This window comes from Tubulanus polymorphus, chromosome 3 (assembly GCF_964204645.1).
Source record: "Tubulanus polymorphus chromosome 3, tnTubPoly1.2, whole genome shotgun sequence".
In the NCBI taxonomy this organism is placed as follows: domain Eukaryota; kingdom Metazoa; phylum Nemertea; class Palaeonemertea; order Tubulaniformes; family Tubulanidae; genus Tubulanus; species Tubulanus polymorphus.
In genome coordinates, this window is record NC_134027.1 from 12,127,643 (window position 1) to 12,146,062 (window position 18,420).

General features: G+C 38.8%; 1 protein-coding gene across 1 annotated transcript in view; it reads right to left on the bottom strand.

Moving 5' to 3' along the window:
• LOC141902853 (3'-5' exoribonuclease HELZ2-like) overlaps nucleotides 1-18,420 on the bottom strand; it is a 70,406-nt gene that overhangs the window by 50,719 nt on the left and 1,267 nt on the right. Inside the window, exons 2-15 of the mRNA XM_074790773.1 lie at nucleotides 14,103-14,488; nucleotides 13,603-13,783; nucleotides 11,781-13,500; nucleotides 11,209-11,419; nucleotides 10,868-10,975; nucleotides 10,639-10,770; nucleotides 10,175-10,447; nucleotides 9,375-9,505; nucleotides 4,055-4,207; nucleotides 3,737-3,905; nucleotides 3,347-3,495; nucleotides 2,735-2,926; nucleotides 2,406-2,526; nucleotides 672-1,461 (exon numbers count right to left, since the gene is read on the bottom strand). Of these exons, the coding sequence (XP_074646874.1) occupies nucleotides 672-1,461; nucleotides 2,406-2,526; nucleotides 2,735-2,926; nucleotides 3,347-3,495; nucleotides 3,737-3,905; nucleotides 4,055-4,207; nucleotides 9,375-9,505; nucleotides 10,175-10,447; nucleotides 10,639-10,770; nucleotides 10,868-10,975; nucleotides 11,209-11,419; nucleotides 11,781-13,500; nucleotides 13,603-13,783; nucleotides 14,103-14,111 (4,339 nt within the window). The 5' untranslated portion in view covers nucleotides 14,112-14,488. The remainder of the gene's footprint in view (nucleotides 1-671; nucleotides 1,462-2,405; nucleotides 2,527-2,734; nucleotides 2,927-3,346; nucleotides 3,496-3,736; nucleotides 3,906-4,054; nucleotides 4,208-9,374; nucleotides 9,506-10,174; nucleotides 10,448-10,638; nucleotides 10,771-10,867; nucleotides 10,976-11,208; nucleotides 11,420-11,780; nucleotides 13,501-13,602; nucleotides 13,784-14,102; nucleotides 14,489-18,420) is intronic.

The following is an 18,420-nucleotide window of genomic DNA, read 5'->3' on the forward strand; positions in this document are numbered from 1 at the left end:
GATTTATCGATTGTTTTTGGTTCTCTAACCAATCTAATAACTAGGACCAAATCAACTAACACAATAAAAGAAAGTACTGTAGGGGCTATAGGTTTACTGATCTCATTCTATCACAACAGTACTTAAAGGGAAAGCGACACTTATAAGAGAATACTTAGTGAACAGGTTAATCATAATTAACTTACATGAATAGATAATTAACTAGTATGTTGCAATGCCACATTTGTCTCCCCGGGGTATGACCTTTTGGTTCTCTACAGTACCTCTTATACAGAATGCATTTTCTACAGGGAACATTCACGGAACTAATCTTCTTGTTTGTTTCATGATGATTAGAAAGGTACTTCTAGAATGATGATCTCAAAAACTGCCTGGACATTTTACCTATAATCTACTTTTAACCCTTTCAGGACTCGGCTTTATATTGCTGATACCCCAGAAGTAATTTCGTGAAAAGCATGTAGCTTCAATACCAGATGGCAGCACCAATGGGTTTAATTTGAACTCATGTTGAAAATTAAATTTTTTGATCTCTTACACTTAATTCTAGTCAGGAAAATAAACGTTTATCTTGTCAATCAACTATTTGATATATTCTGTTAATCATTAAAAAAATTTTGCGGAGAAAATAAATTATATCTCATCTCAAGAAGATAATAAATGATTTTTACCTTGTACATTGTGAACTCTTTCCACTGTCACTAATTTTAGTTGTCTGTGTTTACTGCGACGTAGAGCTCTACGTATTCGTTGCACCTGATCACGATATGGAGCAACGACGGCTATTGTCTCCGCTTGTCTCTCTCCCCACTCAGTCACCGGCCAGCATTCGTACAACTCTTCAACTCGAGCAACAACCTCGTCGATCTCTGCCGTGTTATAGAACGACGTACTGTCCGTCAGCTGAATCTCCCGCCCTCGGGTCGTATAAAACATCATCGGCGCCGGAATTTTACCGGATGCAATCGTTGTCGAAGTTTCGTTGCTACACGCGATCAATTGTTCAGGTCCCCCGTAGAACACCGCCGATATGAAACGTAGAATTTCCATCTTCGTGCGGTAATTAAACGTCAACAGGATTTTCAAACGCGAAGCATTTCTTTTTTCGAGTTGCTGAGCATTCGATTCGTAATGGTTATAAAGACGCTCGAGCAGGGATTGGTGGAAACCTTGTTCCCTCACCTCTTTGCTATAGATCTTCGGACTCATTTGCATATAATCACCGGTGATGACTGTGCATGTTTCATTTGTTGCAAGGACGAGAGGCATTATAGTTTCACACTCCATCGCCTGAGCTGCCTCATCCAATAGAATATGAGTGAAGTGACCGCATATGTTCCGTCGAATAAGATACGGCGCCATACTCATTGTTGCAATGACAACTTTACATTCGAGTAATTGTTCCTGTGTCGGGTGGATGAAACTACGTCGATCGGGACTCAGAAAACAATAACGTAATACCTGTTAGAAACAAACACACAATATTACAAACTACGGGCTAGGGGCTCCATTTCCTATCTGCCGGGTAAACACAAGTTTAATTTCAAAATAAGAGAAGGATACAGTCCCACAGTTCTAGACCCAAGAAGAAAGACACTAAATATTTGGCTGGATATATGAAAGCTGAGGGTACTGGAGTGTGCAATGGGTAGTGTAGTGTGATCTGTGTGCATTCGTGGCCAGCACACAGATCACATTGTTCATTGGGGTTTGGTCCAGGACTCGCGAGATTTTCAACAACACGGAAGTAACGCTTAATAAATGATGACTTGAATTGCATGACTACCTACCACCCCTCATTATTGTTGGAAAACTAAACGTTCCGCACAGACTAAAAATTAGTAATAACATTTTAGAAATGGCCAGAATTTCAACTTAGGTTTCATTTTTATTTTACGATTGCGATTGGTATAATTTTTTTTTAAACGGCCGCTAAAGCTTCATGTTTTGTCTGCAATTCACTGCAAATAGTTACGCAACTACACACATTTCAGTGTTTTTGGCAGCTGTACACTCAATCGGCACCGTTCGTGACTAGCTTCACTGCGGAATTATCATTAATTAACATCGCCATATCACATCATCAACTTATATTGTGCCTTAAAACCCTAACAGCTGAAATAATTGAAATGCACACGCGATTTCAATCATTGAAAATTGTGAGTGGCCATGTTTGTGTGCTGCTGCTTCGCGTAAATACCGCGCGGTGGCGCAACCGCGTGGAGTGGGGCCGATACATCCAGTTTCACAGTTTTGAACTAAGTTCTACAGATATCATCCAGTTCTACAGTTCTCAGTTAAAATTTGACTATGGATGTATAACACTGTATATGAACTAATCTCATCTTGAGTCAAACTTTAACTTCAACTGTCAAGCTGGATCCTCAATCACATTGACATCTTACATCTTCATGGACAGTTTCGACTCTTCGAGTTGTTTGAATTAAACGGCAGATTTTAATCGTTGTTTTCTGTTCATTTTGAATGAATTTGTGTAAATGTTTCAGTACATAGAGATCCGCAGCGCTGTAATAAATACAGAAAACATTCCAAAATAAATCTTAAACAACGTTTCATACAGTATACAGTCAATCATCAGATAAGTGACTTCATTACTGAGGTCCCCTCTATTGTTTAGTCCCCATTTGTATTTGAAATCCAATATATAATTTAGAAAAGTCATTGACATAATGATTAAGTCTGATGATTTAACCCGAGTCTGACCGTATATTACCTGTTTGAATGAGTACTGATAAGAATTCGAACATCTGGTCGCTGTTTCAGCAGTAACATTACACCCTGAGCGATAGTTTCTGTTTTGCCTGTACCAAATGGGCCGTAGATGATTAGCGGGGCTGTATAGCCCATTCTAGAATTAATCATCTGATCCACTGCATCCAACTGATCTTTATTTAATACACTAGAACTAAAAAGTATTAAACATATATCTGAATTTACTTAAGTACATGAAAAAAACTCTGCCAAGGAAAAGTCACCAATCATGAAAAGGTAGTTAGTACTTTTTTTAACCCCAAGTTGGAAATCCAGAGGCTCTTATGGGATTTCTATAGGCCCTCAAAATTTTGAGTGCCCTATTTCAAACTTAAAGGTACTTTGTCAAAATTTCTTTCAGAAATAGGCAAGATATAAGGCAGATATATTATATGAACGAATATGATGCTGAAATGACCAAAGATTGCTGCATTTTCTCTTTTCTCGTCCTATTCCTATTTACCCGTCCTGAAAAATTGGTGTAACTTCTCAAACTTTACCCGTGGTACGGGCCCTGACTTAATAGTTTAATAACTACCGGTATGTTACATTTGTACAAGATAACAATACATACTCGAGTTGAAACTGTTTTACATTGGTCCAGCGAGGAACTATTTTATGAATATCCGGATAAACAATGTCGGTATCAACGAGTTGATCTAGTGTGTAATGCATCAAACAGAAATGAGAACGATTCATCTGAAACTGTACTTCCAAATCAACCTTAAAAATGTGATAAAATCAGTCAGTCCGAAATTGTACTTCCACATCAACATTAAACATGGAATAAAAACAATCAGCCTAAAATTGAACATCCACATCAACAGAAACAGAAATTGTCAGAGCAAGATTGTACTTCCAAATCAACATAAAAAAATCAAAAATTGTTAATTTGATATGTATGATTTTATCTCATCGAATCCCGTGAGTTTCCATGCAATAAAATACAAAAAAACTTGCATACCATATTACCAGCTACTAGACCACATTGTTTTACACATTGTTGTGAAAGACAGATGTAGATATATTCTCGGCCTTTTCCATCATAACCGAAATTCTCTTTCTCCACTAACATTGATTCAAACACTTTATCCGGGCTTTTGTTTGTCACATCTACAGCAACCAGAACATGTCTACAAATAATAGAATCAATCAGTTGATCAGATAAGTCCCATGAGGTCAAGTAAGCAGTCTACTGAAGTTGAAATCTGATACCGCCCCACCCCCATTAATAAGTCCGGTTATAAAAGCTTTCTTCTTATCTAAATATGTTCAAACTCACGAGACTGATGTAAGAATGAGGTGCCCAGCATCAGTATCAGATATGAGATCATCTTCCAACGGAATGCAAACAAATAATTCGTTAGGATTTGAATATAGATAAGTTTCCTCTTCAATAACCGACAACAATTCAACTTTCACTTTCACGTTAAAACTGAAAATATAACAACGTTGTCATTCACATGGCTACTGCAGCAAACAAGGTCCAGCCAAGATCTACCAGAAGGAGCTAGTTGTTAGATGCTTGGTTTTCTGCCCTTCAATTTTTCCTATAGGCCTATTTCAATTAAAAGTAAATCAACTTTTCTCTTCAGTAAATCAATGTTCAATGAAAAGTTTACCAAACCCTGAGCGTAGAAAAGTGAATCTTATATCTATTTGAGACTTGTTTCAAAATATTTTGATTCATGAGCCTATTACTCCAGTTTAAATTTCATTAACTAGGGGTCCAGGGATACCATGCCCACTTGGTGAAACGCTTGACAATCTCGGAAATTCAATATTCGACACCCTAATGAACACGCAGTAATTAATGACCTTGAAACTTACCACAATCTTAGAACATTTCATGAGCTACAATTTTGTAATAGATTGCGGTTACAAAATATGCCTAGGTATCAGTATATATGGAAATACCTTAATATTACACTATTCAATGCCCCTGTTGAAAATCTACAATAAAGGACTATGGGTTTAGTAGGATCAACTGAGTATATTTTATTTTTGAGCAAAAAATCAATTTGTTCTGGGATCTGCAATAACATAAGATGAAATCATGGTGTACAACACCACTGTAGCAGGCAGGTTCACGCGATACATAATAGGTTTTCCAAATGATTTACTAGTGTATGGCAGAACAATCAACACTATGTTTGTTCTATATATATACATCGAACATGAATGCTGAAGGGTTCTTCCAGTGATGTCATCATCAAGGAACAAAGTCATTCAACAATTAGCAAAATGGGAAAAAATTCAATGAAATTTTGCTCTCATTTTCTACCAGAACTTCCATATTGTTAAGAGCTGCCGGAAAAAATAATTTCAGACACCTATTTTCCTCCTAATAACAAAATATCAGCAGTGTATATCCAGTGGTTACAATTTGTGCCACCAAGAGCAAAGAGAAAGTAGCTCTCAGCACCATTCTGTAAAAGTTACTCTTAGAACCATCCTAAAGATGTGTAAAAAGTGTTGTGATTGAACAACAATAGCCACCAGTCAGCCATCTTGAGTGTGATCGTACCAGCTTTTGGCTGCAGATGCATTCAGGGTAGATATACCAAATACTGGTATCAAGATAATCCATTGAAGCATCATCAAAACTTTTAAATCCAAGGAGCCTATCTGCTTATATAACTCCGCTGTGTAATTTGAAGAAATAAAAGCTGCATACCTAAGGGTGCCCCCTTTTGGCCAAATCAAAAAAGGATCTGCACTTTGTAGGTATTGGTCCATGGAAAATCCATACCAAATTTGGACTTGATCTGATTAAAACTGTAGGACTAATAGCAAATTGAAATAAAAAATCCACCCCCATGGGCGCCCGCTGGTGGCTGAATCCAAAAAATGGCTCTGTAACTTCATAGGCCATGGTCCATAGAACATTCATACCAAATTTGGAATTGATCAGATTAAACTGTAGGACTAGTAGCAATTTGAAGAAATAGAACTCCACTCCAGGAGCGCCCCCTGGGGGACGAATCCAAAAAATCTGTAACTTTGTAGGCCAAGGTCCATAGAACATCGATAGGGCCTACGAAATTTGGAATTGATCTGATTAAAACTGTAGCATTAGTAGCGATTTGAAGAAATAGAAACTCCACCCCCAAGGGTGCCCCCTGGGGGACAAATCAAAACAAGAGCCCCATGGGGCTTGACGCAGCAGCTTCACAAATTATAAATGACTTGTCTTTCAATCAATTTCAAATTTCAATATGCTAGAGGGGCATTTTTACGATGGATCCACGGATCCATGAACATTGAAAAGACCAAGTTAAGTATCCATGCAGACAAAACAAGGGTTTAAAAATATGAATTTCGGTGCAATCTTATACAATTTCTAGGTACTGGAGACATCTTATTAGTTGCTGGTGGAAAAAGTGTCCTGAAAAAATATTGCCACCTAGTATTTTCAAAAAGGCATAGGGAAATATATTGCGACAGGAGCACGTGCGCGTTGTGTTCCAGTCTGAATCTGCCACCGAGGTCTTTTCCTATGAAAATCTGTCAAATGTAACGATCTCAGCATTATACACGTAATAATCACACACAACTGCACGACTCATCATGAATATTAAAGTGGTAGTGGGTTTTCACCAATGACTCAAATAGACATGCTCCGTACAACATAAACCGCTGATGTTGGATGATTTCTTTTATGTATAACATACACTGTGTATGGAATTAAAATGAAGTTTGTTAGACAATTTATTGTTATAAATTGAACAATTGTCAAGATTCATTCCTCTTTTTAGATTTCAACATATTTTGTTTATTTAGCCAATCAGCGCGCATTAAAAAATATTCAGCCCGGGCGCGCTTGGTGCGGAGGCTTTCTCTAACACACTTCACAGAGGTTCATACTCGGAGAAAAAAAACATTTCCTCAATTGACGATTTTTTTCACTCTCACACATGGAACCTGGGCAATTCTACCTTCAATCATCAGGGTCGGGCCTACCCAACCAATGTTTGCTTCCGATGCTTCTGTTTAGATGAGTGTTCTTTGATCACAGGTGCGTCGACGTGTATCACATATACCTTCGGTCACAGCGGAGCTAACTAGGGGTCCAGGGACACCATGCCCACTTGGCAAGTGGTTTCAAATGCTCAACAATCTTACAATTTCAATATTCAACACCCCCTGGTGACCATATACACAAACCAATGACCTTGAAATTCACCACAATCATAAAACATTTCAACAGCTAAGATTTTGTAATTGATTTTGATAACAAAATATGCCTCGTTACCAATTTAATATGGGAATACTTAAGTTATTCTACTATATATACGGAACCAGCTGACGGCGTAGCGATTTCGGGGGGTTTGTGGGTCCTCCCCCAAGAAAATTTTAGAAATTAAAAAGCGTTTTCCGAGCACTTAGAGCGATCTTGACCCCATGAACGACTATTATATTTTGGAAGGTAATGGCTAGTTCCAATGTGGTACATCCTCATTCGATGACATTCAGCATCTCATGCATTACGGGTCGAGTCCTGAATTATTGCAGTTAAAACGTGCCGATGGATGCTCACTAAAAATCACCACCCAGTAGTGTATAATGTCCGAAGACGTTCGCCACACACACGCGGCAACAGTAAGTAGGCCTATAAACATTACTACTGTTGCCACGCGCGCGTGTCTGCAACCGATCGATAAAATAAATACACACTCATCATAGTAGATACAAAATCAGTGTTGCAATGAATATGCATTGAAGTGCGATACTTTTAATTACGCGACGATAAGTAAAACAGGCGCTGAACGCTTTTACGGTTCACCTGATTACCGATCGCCCCAGACCAATTGAATGAGATCATCACCCCCCCCCCATACTTTTACATCATTTTTGAACTATTTGGAAAATTGATATTTTTCAATACCAAAAATCCGTGGGGAATTCTCATCCCTGTAAAAAGGTCATAGGACGACCCCTTTGAGTCCGATCGACCCAATTTTTCTTATGCTGATGGGCCCTTGGGGGATTTAAAATATACACAAAAGATCAAGGTAATTAATCAAAGCGTCTTCAAAATTTCCCTCAAAAACTTCAAAAATATGTAAAAAGTGCTGATTCTGGCGAACAACAATGGCTGCCAGTCGGCCACCTTGATGCTGACAGGGCCAGTTTTTGGGCTGAAGATGTGTCTAGGGTAGATACATGTGTAACCCAAATATCAAGACATTACCTAGAAGCGTCTTCAAAACTTCCCGAAATAACTGGATTCCGTCTACGGTGGTGATTAGATTTCAATGTCAATTTCAATTTACTTCATAAGAAAGCATGCTTTGAAAATTTTGACACACAAAACAACTAGGGGTCCAGGGACACCATGCCCACTTGGGAAGTGGTTTCAAATGCTCAACAATCTAACAATTTCAATATTCATCGCCCCCTGGTGACCAATTACAAAAACCAACGACCTTGAAACTCACGACAATCATAGAACATGTCAGCAGCTACGATTTTGTAATTGATTGTGATGACAAAATATGACTCGTGGCAATACTAAGTCATTCTACTATTCAACGCCCCCTGGTGACCATATTCAAAACCCAATGACCTCGAACCTCACCACAATCATAGAACATGTCATGAACTACAACTTTGCAATTGATCATGGTAACAAAATATGCCTAGGTACCAATATAATAAGGAAATACTAAGTTATTCTACTATTTAACGCCCCCTGGTGACCATATAGAAAAACTAATGTCCTTAAAACTCGCAACAATCATAGATGATGTCATGAGCTACAACTTTGCAATTGATTGTGGTTACAAAATATGCATAGGTACGAATATAATAAAGAAATGCCAAGATATTGTATTATTCAACACCCCCTGGTGGCCATATACGAAATCCAATTACCTTGAAACTCACCACAATCATAGAACACGTTATGAGCTACAACTTTCTAATTGATTGTGGTAGCAAAATACGCTTAGGTATCAATATATGTGGAAAAACTTTTTCCCACTTACGAATAAGTACTGGTGACACAAAGATGGCCGCCAATTGCGTCATAATTGGCTGATGAAAAATACCTGTCTCAGGTATAAAACATCCCTTTCCAAAGAATACCCATCAAAAATTGCAATGAGAAATGGCAAACCAGTAGGAAGCTACAGGACTCAGAATTCGGGCCAAAATTAACATTTTTGGGCACTAAAAAGGTCATAGGACGGCCATCTTGAGTCCGACCGACCCAATTTTTGTTATGTTAATGGGCCCTGGGGGGATTCACATATATCCGAAAGATCAAGCTAATTGATCAAAGCGTCTTCAAAATTTCCCTCAAAAAGTTCAAAAATGTGTAAAAAGTGCTGATTTTGGCGAACAACAATGGCTGCTAGTCGGCCATCTTGATTCTGACAGGGCCAGTTTTTGGGCTGATGATGTGTCTAGGGTAGATACATGTGTAACCCAAATATCAAGACGTTACCTTGAAGCGTCTTCAAAACTTCCCAAAATAACTGGATTCCGTCTACGGACGGACGGACGGACGGACGACGGACGAAAAGTGAACGCAATAGCCCGCCCAAGTGGGCTAAAAATTATAATCATAGAATAAAATCGAGACGAGATAAACTGACCTTGAGATAAGGGCGTGTCTCGTAAATTCCTCTAATTGTAACATTTCATGTAATTTATGAACATAATTATGTTTATTGAGAGTTTCAGTGAATACTCTTTGATTGATGACAGTCTCTACTGCTGTGGCAGCCTGAAAGTATTCAATCAACCATACCATAACCACGATGACTCAAAATCATCAAATTTGTGGAACCTCATTTCAACAAATTCAGTTAGTTATAATTAGGTAACTGAAAATTTCGTAACGAACAGAATGATTTGCTTAATTTCAATGATCCATCAGTTGTTATGAACACAGATTAACTTACTGCTGAAAAAAGAACCAAAAATCGATTTATTTCAAATGGGACATGACTAATACCAGTTATAATGAACAGATTTTCTTGTGCCCTGTACTATGTTGAAGCGAGGTTTCACTTAAAGAACTATCGGTTATAACAAACAGATTTTCTGGCGCCCTGGGGCCAGTTTTATAGACTGGCATTTTATCTTTTATTGGGGAATAACTCTAATTCATTTTCAATTGAGTTTACCCCAGGGTTAAAGATAATATCAGTCTATAAAACCAGGCCCTAAAGTTTGTTGTAACCAGTTCCACTATAATACAAACATTGTTCATTTTCGAAGCCCCTAAAAATAAATCTGGTTCAACAGTTCTTAGTTAAATTCAAATCTACAATTAAAATGAATTAATTTTCAGTGTTTTGGCTGTCGAGTCAATAATAATGGAGAATGCTGTAGCTGGGTCTGGCGTCTACCGACACTAAGGACTGATAGTAGATATACATTGTAACTGTACCTTGTAACGCCTTAACTCAGTTTCATCAAGGACACTCTGGAACCCTCGTCCACAACGAACAATTTCACAATTCTCTGACGTCCATCGTTCGAACTTCAATTTATCGCTGACTTTCTTCACTCTCTCATTAACCGCCTTCGAACCGACTTCGACGAGTAGTTTACGAACGAGAACGGGCCGCGATCCGAAATCGAATATCAACCACTGAGAAAACGAACCAAACATACTGCCCTGAAACTTCACTTCTACTCCATACGCTCGAACAACTTCATTCTGAAATAATTGGAGACTGATAAAGTATCTATTTACGGTAAAATATCGACCAGGAATTTATGAAGTATGAATTCAGAAAAATACAACATAGGCCTAACAGCCAACTAAACTGGGTCCACAAAACTGGGTTCTACTGAACTTAGGAACTGGCTCTTGATTTGATATTTTCAATCCATAATGTTTTTACAAACCCCGTATGGTTCGTCTTGAAATATTTCACCAGATGCGAGTTGTGAACTTTGGTCTAAATCTGGTCCAGAAATGGAAAAATGAAGTCGATCTTTATTTTGCAGAAGAGCAACTTTCTCTAGCTTTACATCTTTCTACAATAAAACGAGGAAAGTTCATAATAAAATGCCATCGGATACCTCCTAACTTAACTGGTGAGGTTACCGACCACACAAATCTATGATAACTCACCAAACACTTAATCTGGAAGCGCCACATATGTTTATCAGATTTTTTCAATTTAAACACCCTCAGTTGACTGTCAACAGTTACATCTATATCTCGCAGATTTTCACAAATCTGCAAGAAAAATACAAAGATCAGTAACAAATCATGTTTTGAAAATAATTCTAATTAAAATAGAACCCTATTCAGAATCAGTCAATTCAACCAAGAACTCTGGGACTGGGTTCTCAGGAACACTGCAGACCTAAATCCTCAGAAACACATTGGAACTGAGGCTTAAGGAACACTATAATACTGGATCCTCAGGAAAGCTGTAGATACATGTAAAATTCAAATTCCCTACTTACGACATGTTTGGCTGATTCTGCCTGCATGTACTGCTCAGTTAATGTGTCCATGTACGAGAACAATCCACTCCTCATAGCCATCTGTTTCTTCAACTGGCGCCACTTATATCGTTCTATCCACTCGTCTAGTTCCTCTTGCGTGTGAGCGAATGTACAACTGTTGTACATGTCAGCTACATTTGAATAACGACACAGTCTTCCTGAATGATGCCTAGAAATAAATCAATCGAAACAAATTATCTAAATAAGCTATATTTTACAGGTCCAACAAGTAAATATTAATATCATAGTACTTAGAAAAATCTCAAACAAGCAGCATGTTGGCTGATATAGCTCTGCTGTGTTTTTAACTTCATTATTCTGTTCGTCGCCTATTGGCCCCACCTCTAAGGGAACCCTAACAGGATCAAATCAAGAGCAGGTATGTAACAGTAGCTGGCCAATGGGACATCCATACTCAATATGGTATAGATTTGATAAACACTGTAAGACTTAACTGTAAGAAAAGTGAACGCATTTGGCCTACTTCGGAGCTATGCGCCAAGCAGGCTCATAAAAGTTGAGACACTTACCAAGAGCAGAGTTTATAGCGCCCTTGCCACACGCCCCATGGTGGTTGGCGATAATTCCACTGACGTTCCTTATCAGAATTCATATTAAATGAGTGAGCATCAGACGAACGATGAAGTTCCCATTGCGACGAGCCATGACACCGCACTGTACAGTACTGACAGTAAAACTCATCCTGATATCTTGCCCCGACAGCAGGTGACGCCGTCGGAAGCGCTGTCGATTTCTTAGCCGTTACGATCGAATTCCCGCTTTCGATATTCTGTTTCTCCCGTGGCGAAAACGCTTCGACGCTCAGTTCGACCAGTTGCGTTAGTGTCTGGATTTTATTCGTCGCCATCCACGACCAGATCAATCTCTCCTCCTCACTGTGAGCGAACGTGCAAATACCCACACACTGACAGTTCATTCTTTTATTCATCGTATTGCACATAACGAATTTTGTGTTCATAACATGTGGTTTGGGATTGATAATCTTCCTCGAAGGAAACGACATTACTTTTTTATTTATATTGAAATTCTCGTGGGCTCCGCGACACTTATTAGAATTTGGATGTTTTTCATTGACGATTCCCTTCTTCCAACATAACTCGCAAATAAACACCACCTGGAACGGACAAGCCGATGATTTCTTCGTCTGCGGTTTTTGTTTCATATTTTGCGGTGTACTAACAGAGGCAGTCGTTATTCCTCCTGGAGTTGAAATTCCTCCTGGAGTTGAAATTCCTCCTTGAGTTGTAATTCCTGCCGGAGTTGTAATTCCTCCCAGGTTCGCTTCCTCCTGGAGTAACTGCCTCCAACGAGTCGTGATTTTGTCGTGTGTCAAACGCAGATCTCGTGCCAACGTCCACAAATCCCGTTCGACAATACTATGCGCGTCGATGCAGTAGCCACGCATACGTTTCTCGCACAGCTGCATCTTGTAACAGATTTTGAACGGAGACGCGTCGAGGCCGAAGGGAAGCGGGAATATCAGCGTTATTCCGCCGACATCGGAGTAGTGCGACAGAATACGACTCTCCGACCACACGTGCAACTCCATGTGACAATATTCACTGCTATGAGATTTATGAACGACTTGATGCATATAATAGCAACGCAAACAAATAAACCCTAACCCTCCTCGATGTTTCCGAAATAATATTTCAATTTGGTTGCCATTGGCAGCGTTCCTATTTCCGGATGCACCGCCACTGCTGCTGCTGCGGTGAGTGCGAATAAACTCACTCACCGAGAATGTTCCTTCATCTTTCTCCAAAGTCCATAGATGGCACTCCGGTTCGTTATGGACAAATCGGCAAGCGGCAATTCCTACGCGACACCGGGATCCGTTACAGAAATGATTACAGTACGAGAATTTACCACGGAATTCGAAGAAACTATTGCGCTCTCGAACGTGCAGCCACCTATTATCGGTTCGTTTCGTCACAGCGAGCAACGATTCATCGCATTCATGTTCGAAGTTACGTAAATTCCATTCTCCTAATTTCGACGCCGGTTGAAAACATTTCGAACAAACAAGTTTCCACAAATAATCATCCAAAGGAAAGCCGGCCGCCGATTGATCAGTTCTGTAATCGGTTGTTGTCGCTGATGAAGGGTGAGGTCTGGTAGATACTGCCGCTGCTGGCAACAATGGAGTTAGGGGTACCGGTAACTTAAATTGAGGGGTTGATAATAAAGCCGGCCTCGACGAAGCGGTAAATCTTAGAATGTTATTATCTGTAAATTTGCAAATGAGAATTAGAAACATGAAACAAAAATAATACCGAGGATAATGATGAAAATAAATTATCAAAATGATAAAACTTGTAGGATACTTGCTATTTTCATTGATTTGTCGCTTTCTCGCAATAAATTCACTGATATTAAACGCCCCAAGGCGATCTTGATCCCAGAACATTGTTTCTAAATCTGAATGGCTGAATGTGCAGTTGTTATCACCGATCATACACGGGCTGCCTTCTTGAAATTGCTGACATAATTTATACGTTCCTTTAAAATTCTGTAAAGAAACGAATAATAAATTCAGTTGAGGTCAAATAAAATTTACGCGAAGGAGCAAGGAATAGCTAAAATCTAAACTTTTTGTATGAGTTCCACATTTGTCGGTTAAAATTTGATATTAAAACATATTAAACTAATTTCACAAAACGAGTGTCAAATCTAACTGACTAAGTTGTGGAATGGTTTTCTTAATTAAATTAGATTAATTCGATTAGATACAGAGTAAACAGTGCAACTTGTGGCATGTGCATATGTGTAGAAGGCTATTTATAAATACAACTATAACTAGTGAGCATGGGGTTAGTTAGTTCACGTACATCACGCATGTTCACAGGTCGAGGTCGGATTTTCAACCAGGCAGCATTATCATTCTGTGCTGATTGTTGATTTATGTTTCTGACGAGTAGATATTTCTGTTGACAGTTGTGTATAAATTCCTGTTTTAATTCGCAGCCTCCTTTCCCTTCATTATGCTTCACGTAGCAGATCTCACACGCGAAACGATATTCATAATTCGCAAACGGTGCCGGTAGAAATTGTACATTGTTATCGGTAGTGGCTGCTGATTTTGTCTGTTGGGGAGAGGATTCGCTTGTAAATTGCACCCAAACACTTCGCCCTTCTTGATCTTCATTTAACAGAGATGGAATCTCAAAATCGTCCAAGGCGGTAACGTCATCATAACTCAAATCCGCCGACACAACTGTTGGGATAAACAAGAATGAAATTTCTCATTAGGATGGTTCCAGTCATTGTTGATTTGGTCTGATATCATTGATTCAAAGATGCATGAACAATAATGACAGAATCGATCTCATAGTCATCCTCCTTCGGCAGGGATTTGAACCCGATGGCATCGCTACACTCAGCCATGGCACGAAACCCTGCCACACTAGACCGGGTGCGCAGGTACATGCGCAGGTTTACTGCGTGAAAACTTGCAGCAACAATCAGATTGCTCATTGTATAATAGCTGAGGCAAATTTCACGTAAGAACTATGAATGGGAAAACCCGGGCTATAAAACAGGATATCTGATTGGCTTATATTAATAATGATATCTTCTAAGCTGCGCGTGTAGCTGCGCACTCGGTCTAGTGTGGCAGGGCTTTGTACCGTGGCAATCTCGATGCCATCAGGTTCGAATCCCTGCCAGGGGAGGATGTCTTATTTACCAATTACTCATTTTATTGCTATAATGTTTCATACTGAAATTTCTATCCATGTGAATAAAGAATTGAATTGTTTCATGCTTTGTGGCAATAAAATCTAATCTAATTGAATCAGCATGTAAGACTGGTTGCTGGCAAACAGTCTATCAGTAGATTTGAATGACAAGAAGTGTTGTGTTAACATATTCGCTGCCGGCTACGAATATACTCGTACTTCCAGTTCTAACACCACTGCCAGTTACGAATATATTCATAGCTGATTTTTCCTATTTACAGTTAGATAGTTGCCCTCCGGCACACGGGAAAAACACAGTTCCTGAGTGGCTGGCAATATGAACTAACTCAGCTTCGTACTCAATGATAATTGGTCAATTTCGAGCAAAGGCTATGTAACAGCTCTAGAGCCGACTACGAGTATATTCCTGTGGCACTTGGGGGCAGCACCGTATTATCAAGCCGGCAGTGAATGTTAAATACCCGATCAAAATCAATCAAATTTGTTGCACATATTTAGGCATACATTATCATAACTCAACTCTTTCAAGAAGATCAGCAGCAAATGAAATAATCATGTTATATGACAAAAACTATGCTATTAGAAGCGTGATGATGGCAGAAATATTTTATCGTGATATGGTCCAGGTGAGGGACAGTCACAAAACCTCAGAAACAGAAACTCAGGAAAACTTGCTATAACCGTGTGATTTTAGAATATGGACTAAAAATTGTCCATGAAAGAGAACAAGAAATAACCTTTTCCTTGGGATAGTCCCAGTCACAGTTGGTTTGCCCGATTTCATCAATTCAAAGCCTAGCTGTAGCCATGAATCTTAATTGAATCTGCAGATGTGACTGACAAGAAGTTGTGTTAGGGTTAGGGTCAAAATCAACAAAGTTTGTTACATGTACCCACTTAAGGGTTAAATGAACGTTAATGTTGTATGACAAAACTGAGAAAGTTTCAGACAGTAAGGTGCCTAAATCGGACGTTATCCTGTCATTTGTGAACTGTTCATTAAAACGATAGTAAGTCCCAGTGGGACGATCCTAAATTGCATCATAATGAAGCTAGGGGTCCAGGGACACCATGCCCACTTGGTAAGTGGTTTCAAATGCTCAACAATCTAACAATTTCAATATTCAAGGCCACCTGGTGACCATATACAAAAACAAATGACCTTGAAACTCACCACAATCATAGAATATGTCAGCAGCTACGATTTTGTAATTGATTGTGATAACAAAATATGCCTCATTACCGTATTTTCCGGCCAATAAGCCGAGGGCAGTTTTTTAGCCTAAAATACATGGATTTCATAAAGCTTCGCCCAATAAGCCGAGGCCCTCCATCAGAGATTTTAATTCACTGATTTGTCAATTAGTTCGTCTAAATTGACGATTTAAGAGGCTGACAGTAGCGCCCGCCGATGTGTGAGAGTGCTGTGTATACTATCATCGCCGAGTGACTGTGCTATATATAGACTCACTCAGCTGATTACTATACACACAGCCATACACGCAGTACGCGGCTCACTGCTGATTTGCATATATACTAATGTATGAACTGACACGTGGTAGTACGATGAACTCGCGCGTTTTATAAATGTATACCATTGCCGCTGTGCGGTGATGGAACAATCAAAATAAAAATAAAATAGTTCAAAATAGATTATAATTGGTAGTAAATAATGACCTCAAATAAATATCGACCACTTTTCTTGATTTTGACGATCATTGAGAGCATTAGAGTGGCATAGATCAGGAAGTGATTTTTTAGGTCAGATCGTATCCGCCCAATAAGCCGATCACGATATTTTGGGTAAAAATCTGAGGCTAGAAAATCGGCTTATTGGCCGGAAAATACGGTAATCTAATATAGAAATACTAACTTATTCTACTATTCAACGCCCCCTTGTGACTTTACTACAAAACCCAATGACCTTGAAACTCACAACAATCATAGAACATGTCATGAACTGCAACTTTGCAATTGATTATGGTAACAAAATATGCCTAGGTACCAATCTAATAAGGAAATACTAAGTTATTCTACTATTCAACACCCCCTGGTGACCATATAGAATAACTAATGTCTTTAAAACTCACTACAGTCATAGACAATGTCATGAGCTACAACTTTGCAATTGATTGTGGTAACAAAATATGCTTAGGTATCAATATAATGTGGAAAAACTTTTTCCCACCTACGAATGAGTACTGATAACACCAAGATGGCTGCTACGAATATATTCATAGCTGATTTTTCCTATTTACAGTCTACGGATGGACGGACGGACGAAAAGTGAACACAATAACCGGCTGGGACTAAAGTCCCAAGTGGGCTAAAAAGGGAATAACAATTAGTTTTCTGCCGAATCGTCAGAAAAAGCGATAAAATCAAATCATTATCAAAATTATATGATAACTTGTGGGATACTTGCCGTTATTTTCATTGCGATTAATTCGTCCCTTTCTAGCGATAAATTCACTGATATTAAACGCCCCGAGGCGATCTTGATCCCAGAACTTTGTTTCCAAATCTGAATGGCCGAATGTGCAGTTGTTATCCCCGATCATACACGGGCGGCCATCTTGAAATTGTTGACATAATTTATACGTTCCTTTAAAACTCTGTAATGAAACAGGCAATAAATAGGTAACGATCTAATAAGAAAATACTAAGTTATTCTACCAGTCAATGCCCCCTGGTGACCATATAGAATAACGAATGTCCTGAAAACTCACCATTACATAGAGGATGTTATGAGCTACCACTTTGCAATCGATTGTGGTAATAAAATATGTATAGGTACAAATATAAAATTGAAATACTAAGTTATGTATTATTCAACGCTCCCTGGTGGCAATATACAAGAAAATTAATTTTAGAAAATTATTTGACGCCTGCGAAAAAAATGTATAATTTCTGGGCTAAGCCAATGTGGAATTGCAAATTTGAAATCAAAGTTTTAAGAAATTTGGGGAATGATGAGATTTGGCGATTGGGTAGATGATACAGCGGGTCTTCGACTCTAGTAGTGGTTTAAATTTTTTTATTGAAAATTCTCAATAATTGATCACGAACTTGCGACCGACTTCATTTACCTATGCCTCTAAGCTGGTCTGCAACTTCATTGCCTCCATGGTTGAAGAACGAGCTCTTCTAATGTCTGCTTCATCATGACTTCTAGCATATCGTGTGGCCTAGCCAGCCGGCCCGGGCCACGGGTTTGGCTGTCACTCGATATCCTAGAGTCTTGAGTCTGGGTGGGTTGAAGTAGACATTGTCATTTAAAATAACATGCTTATGTTGTTCTGTATGAATTACCCGTGTGTCATGTATGTTGTATTAATTTATTTTAAAATTTGTATTTATTGAATTTGGGAATTTTATCCCGAAATTTCAATGTAATAAGGATCAATAAAGAATTGAATTGAATTGTCACCTAATACACATGCCATCA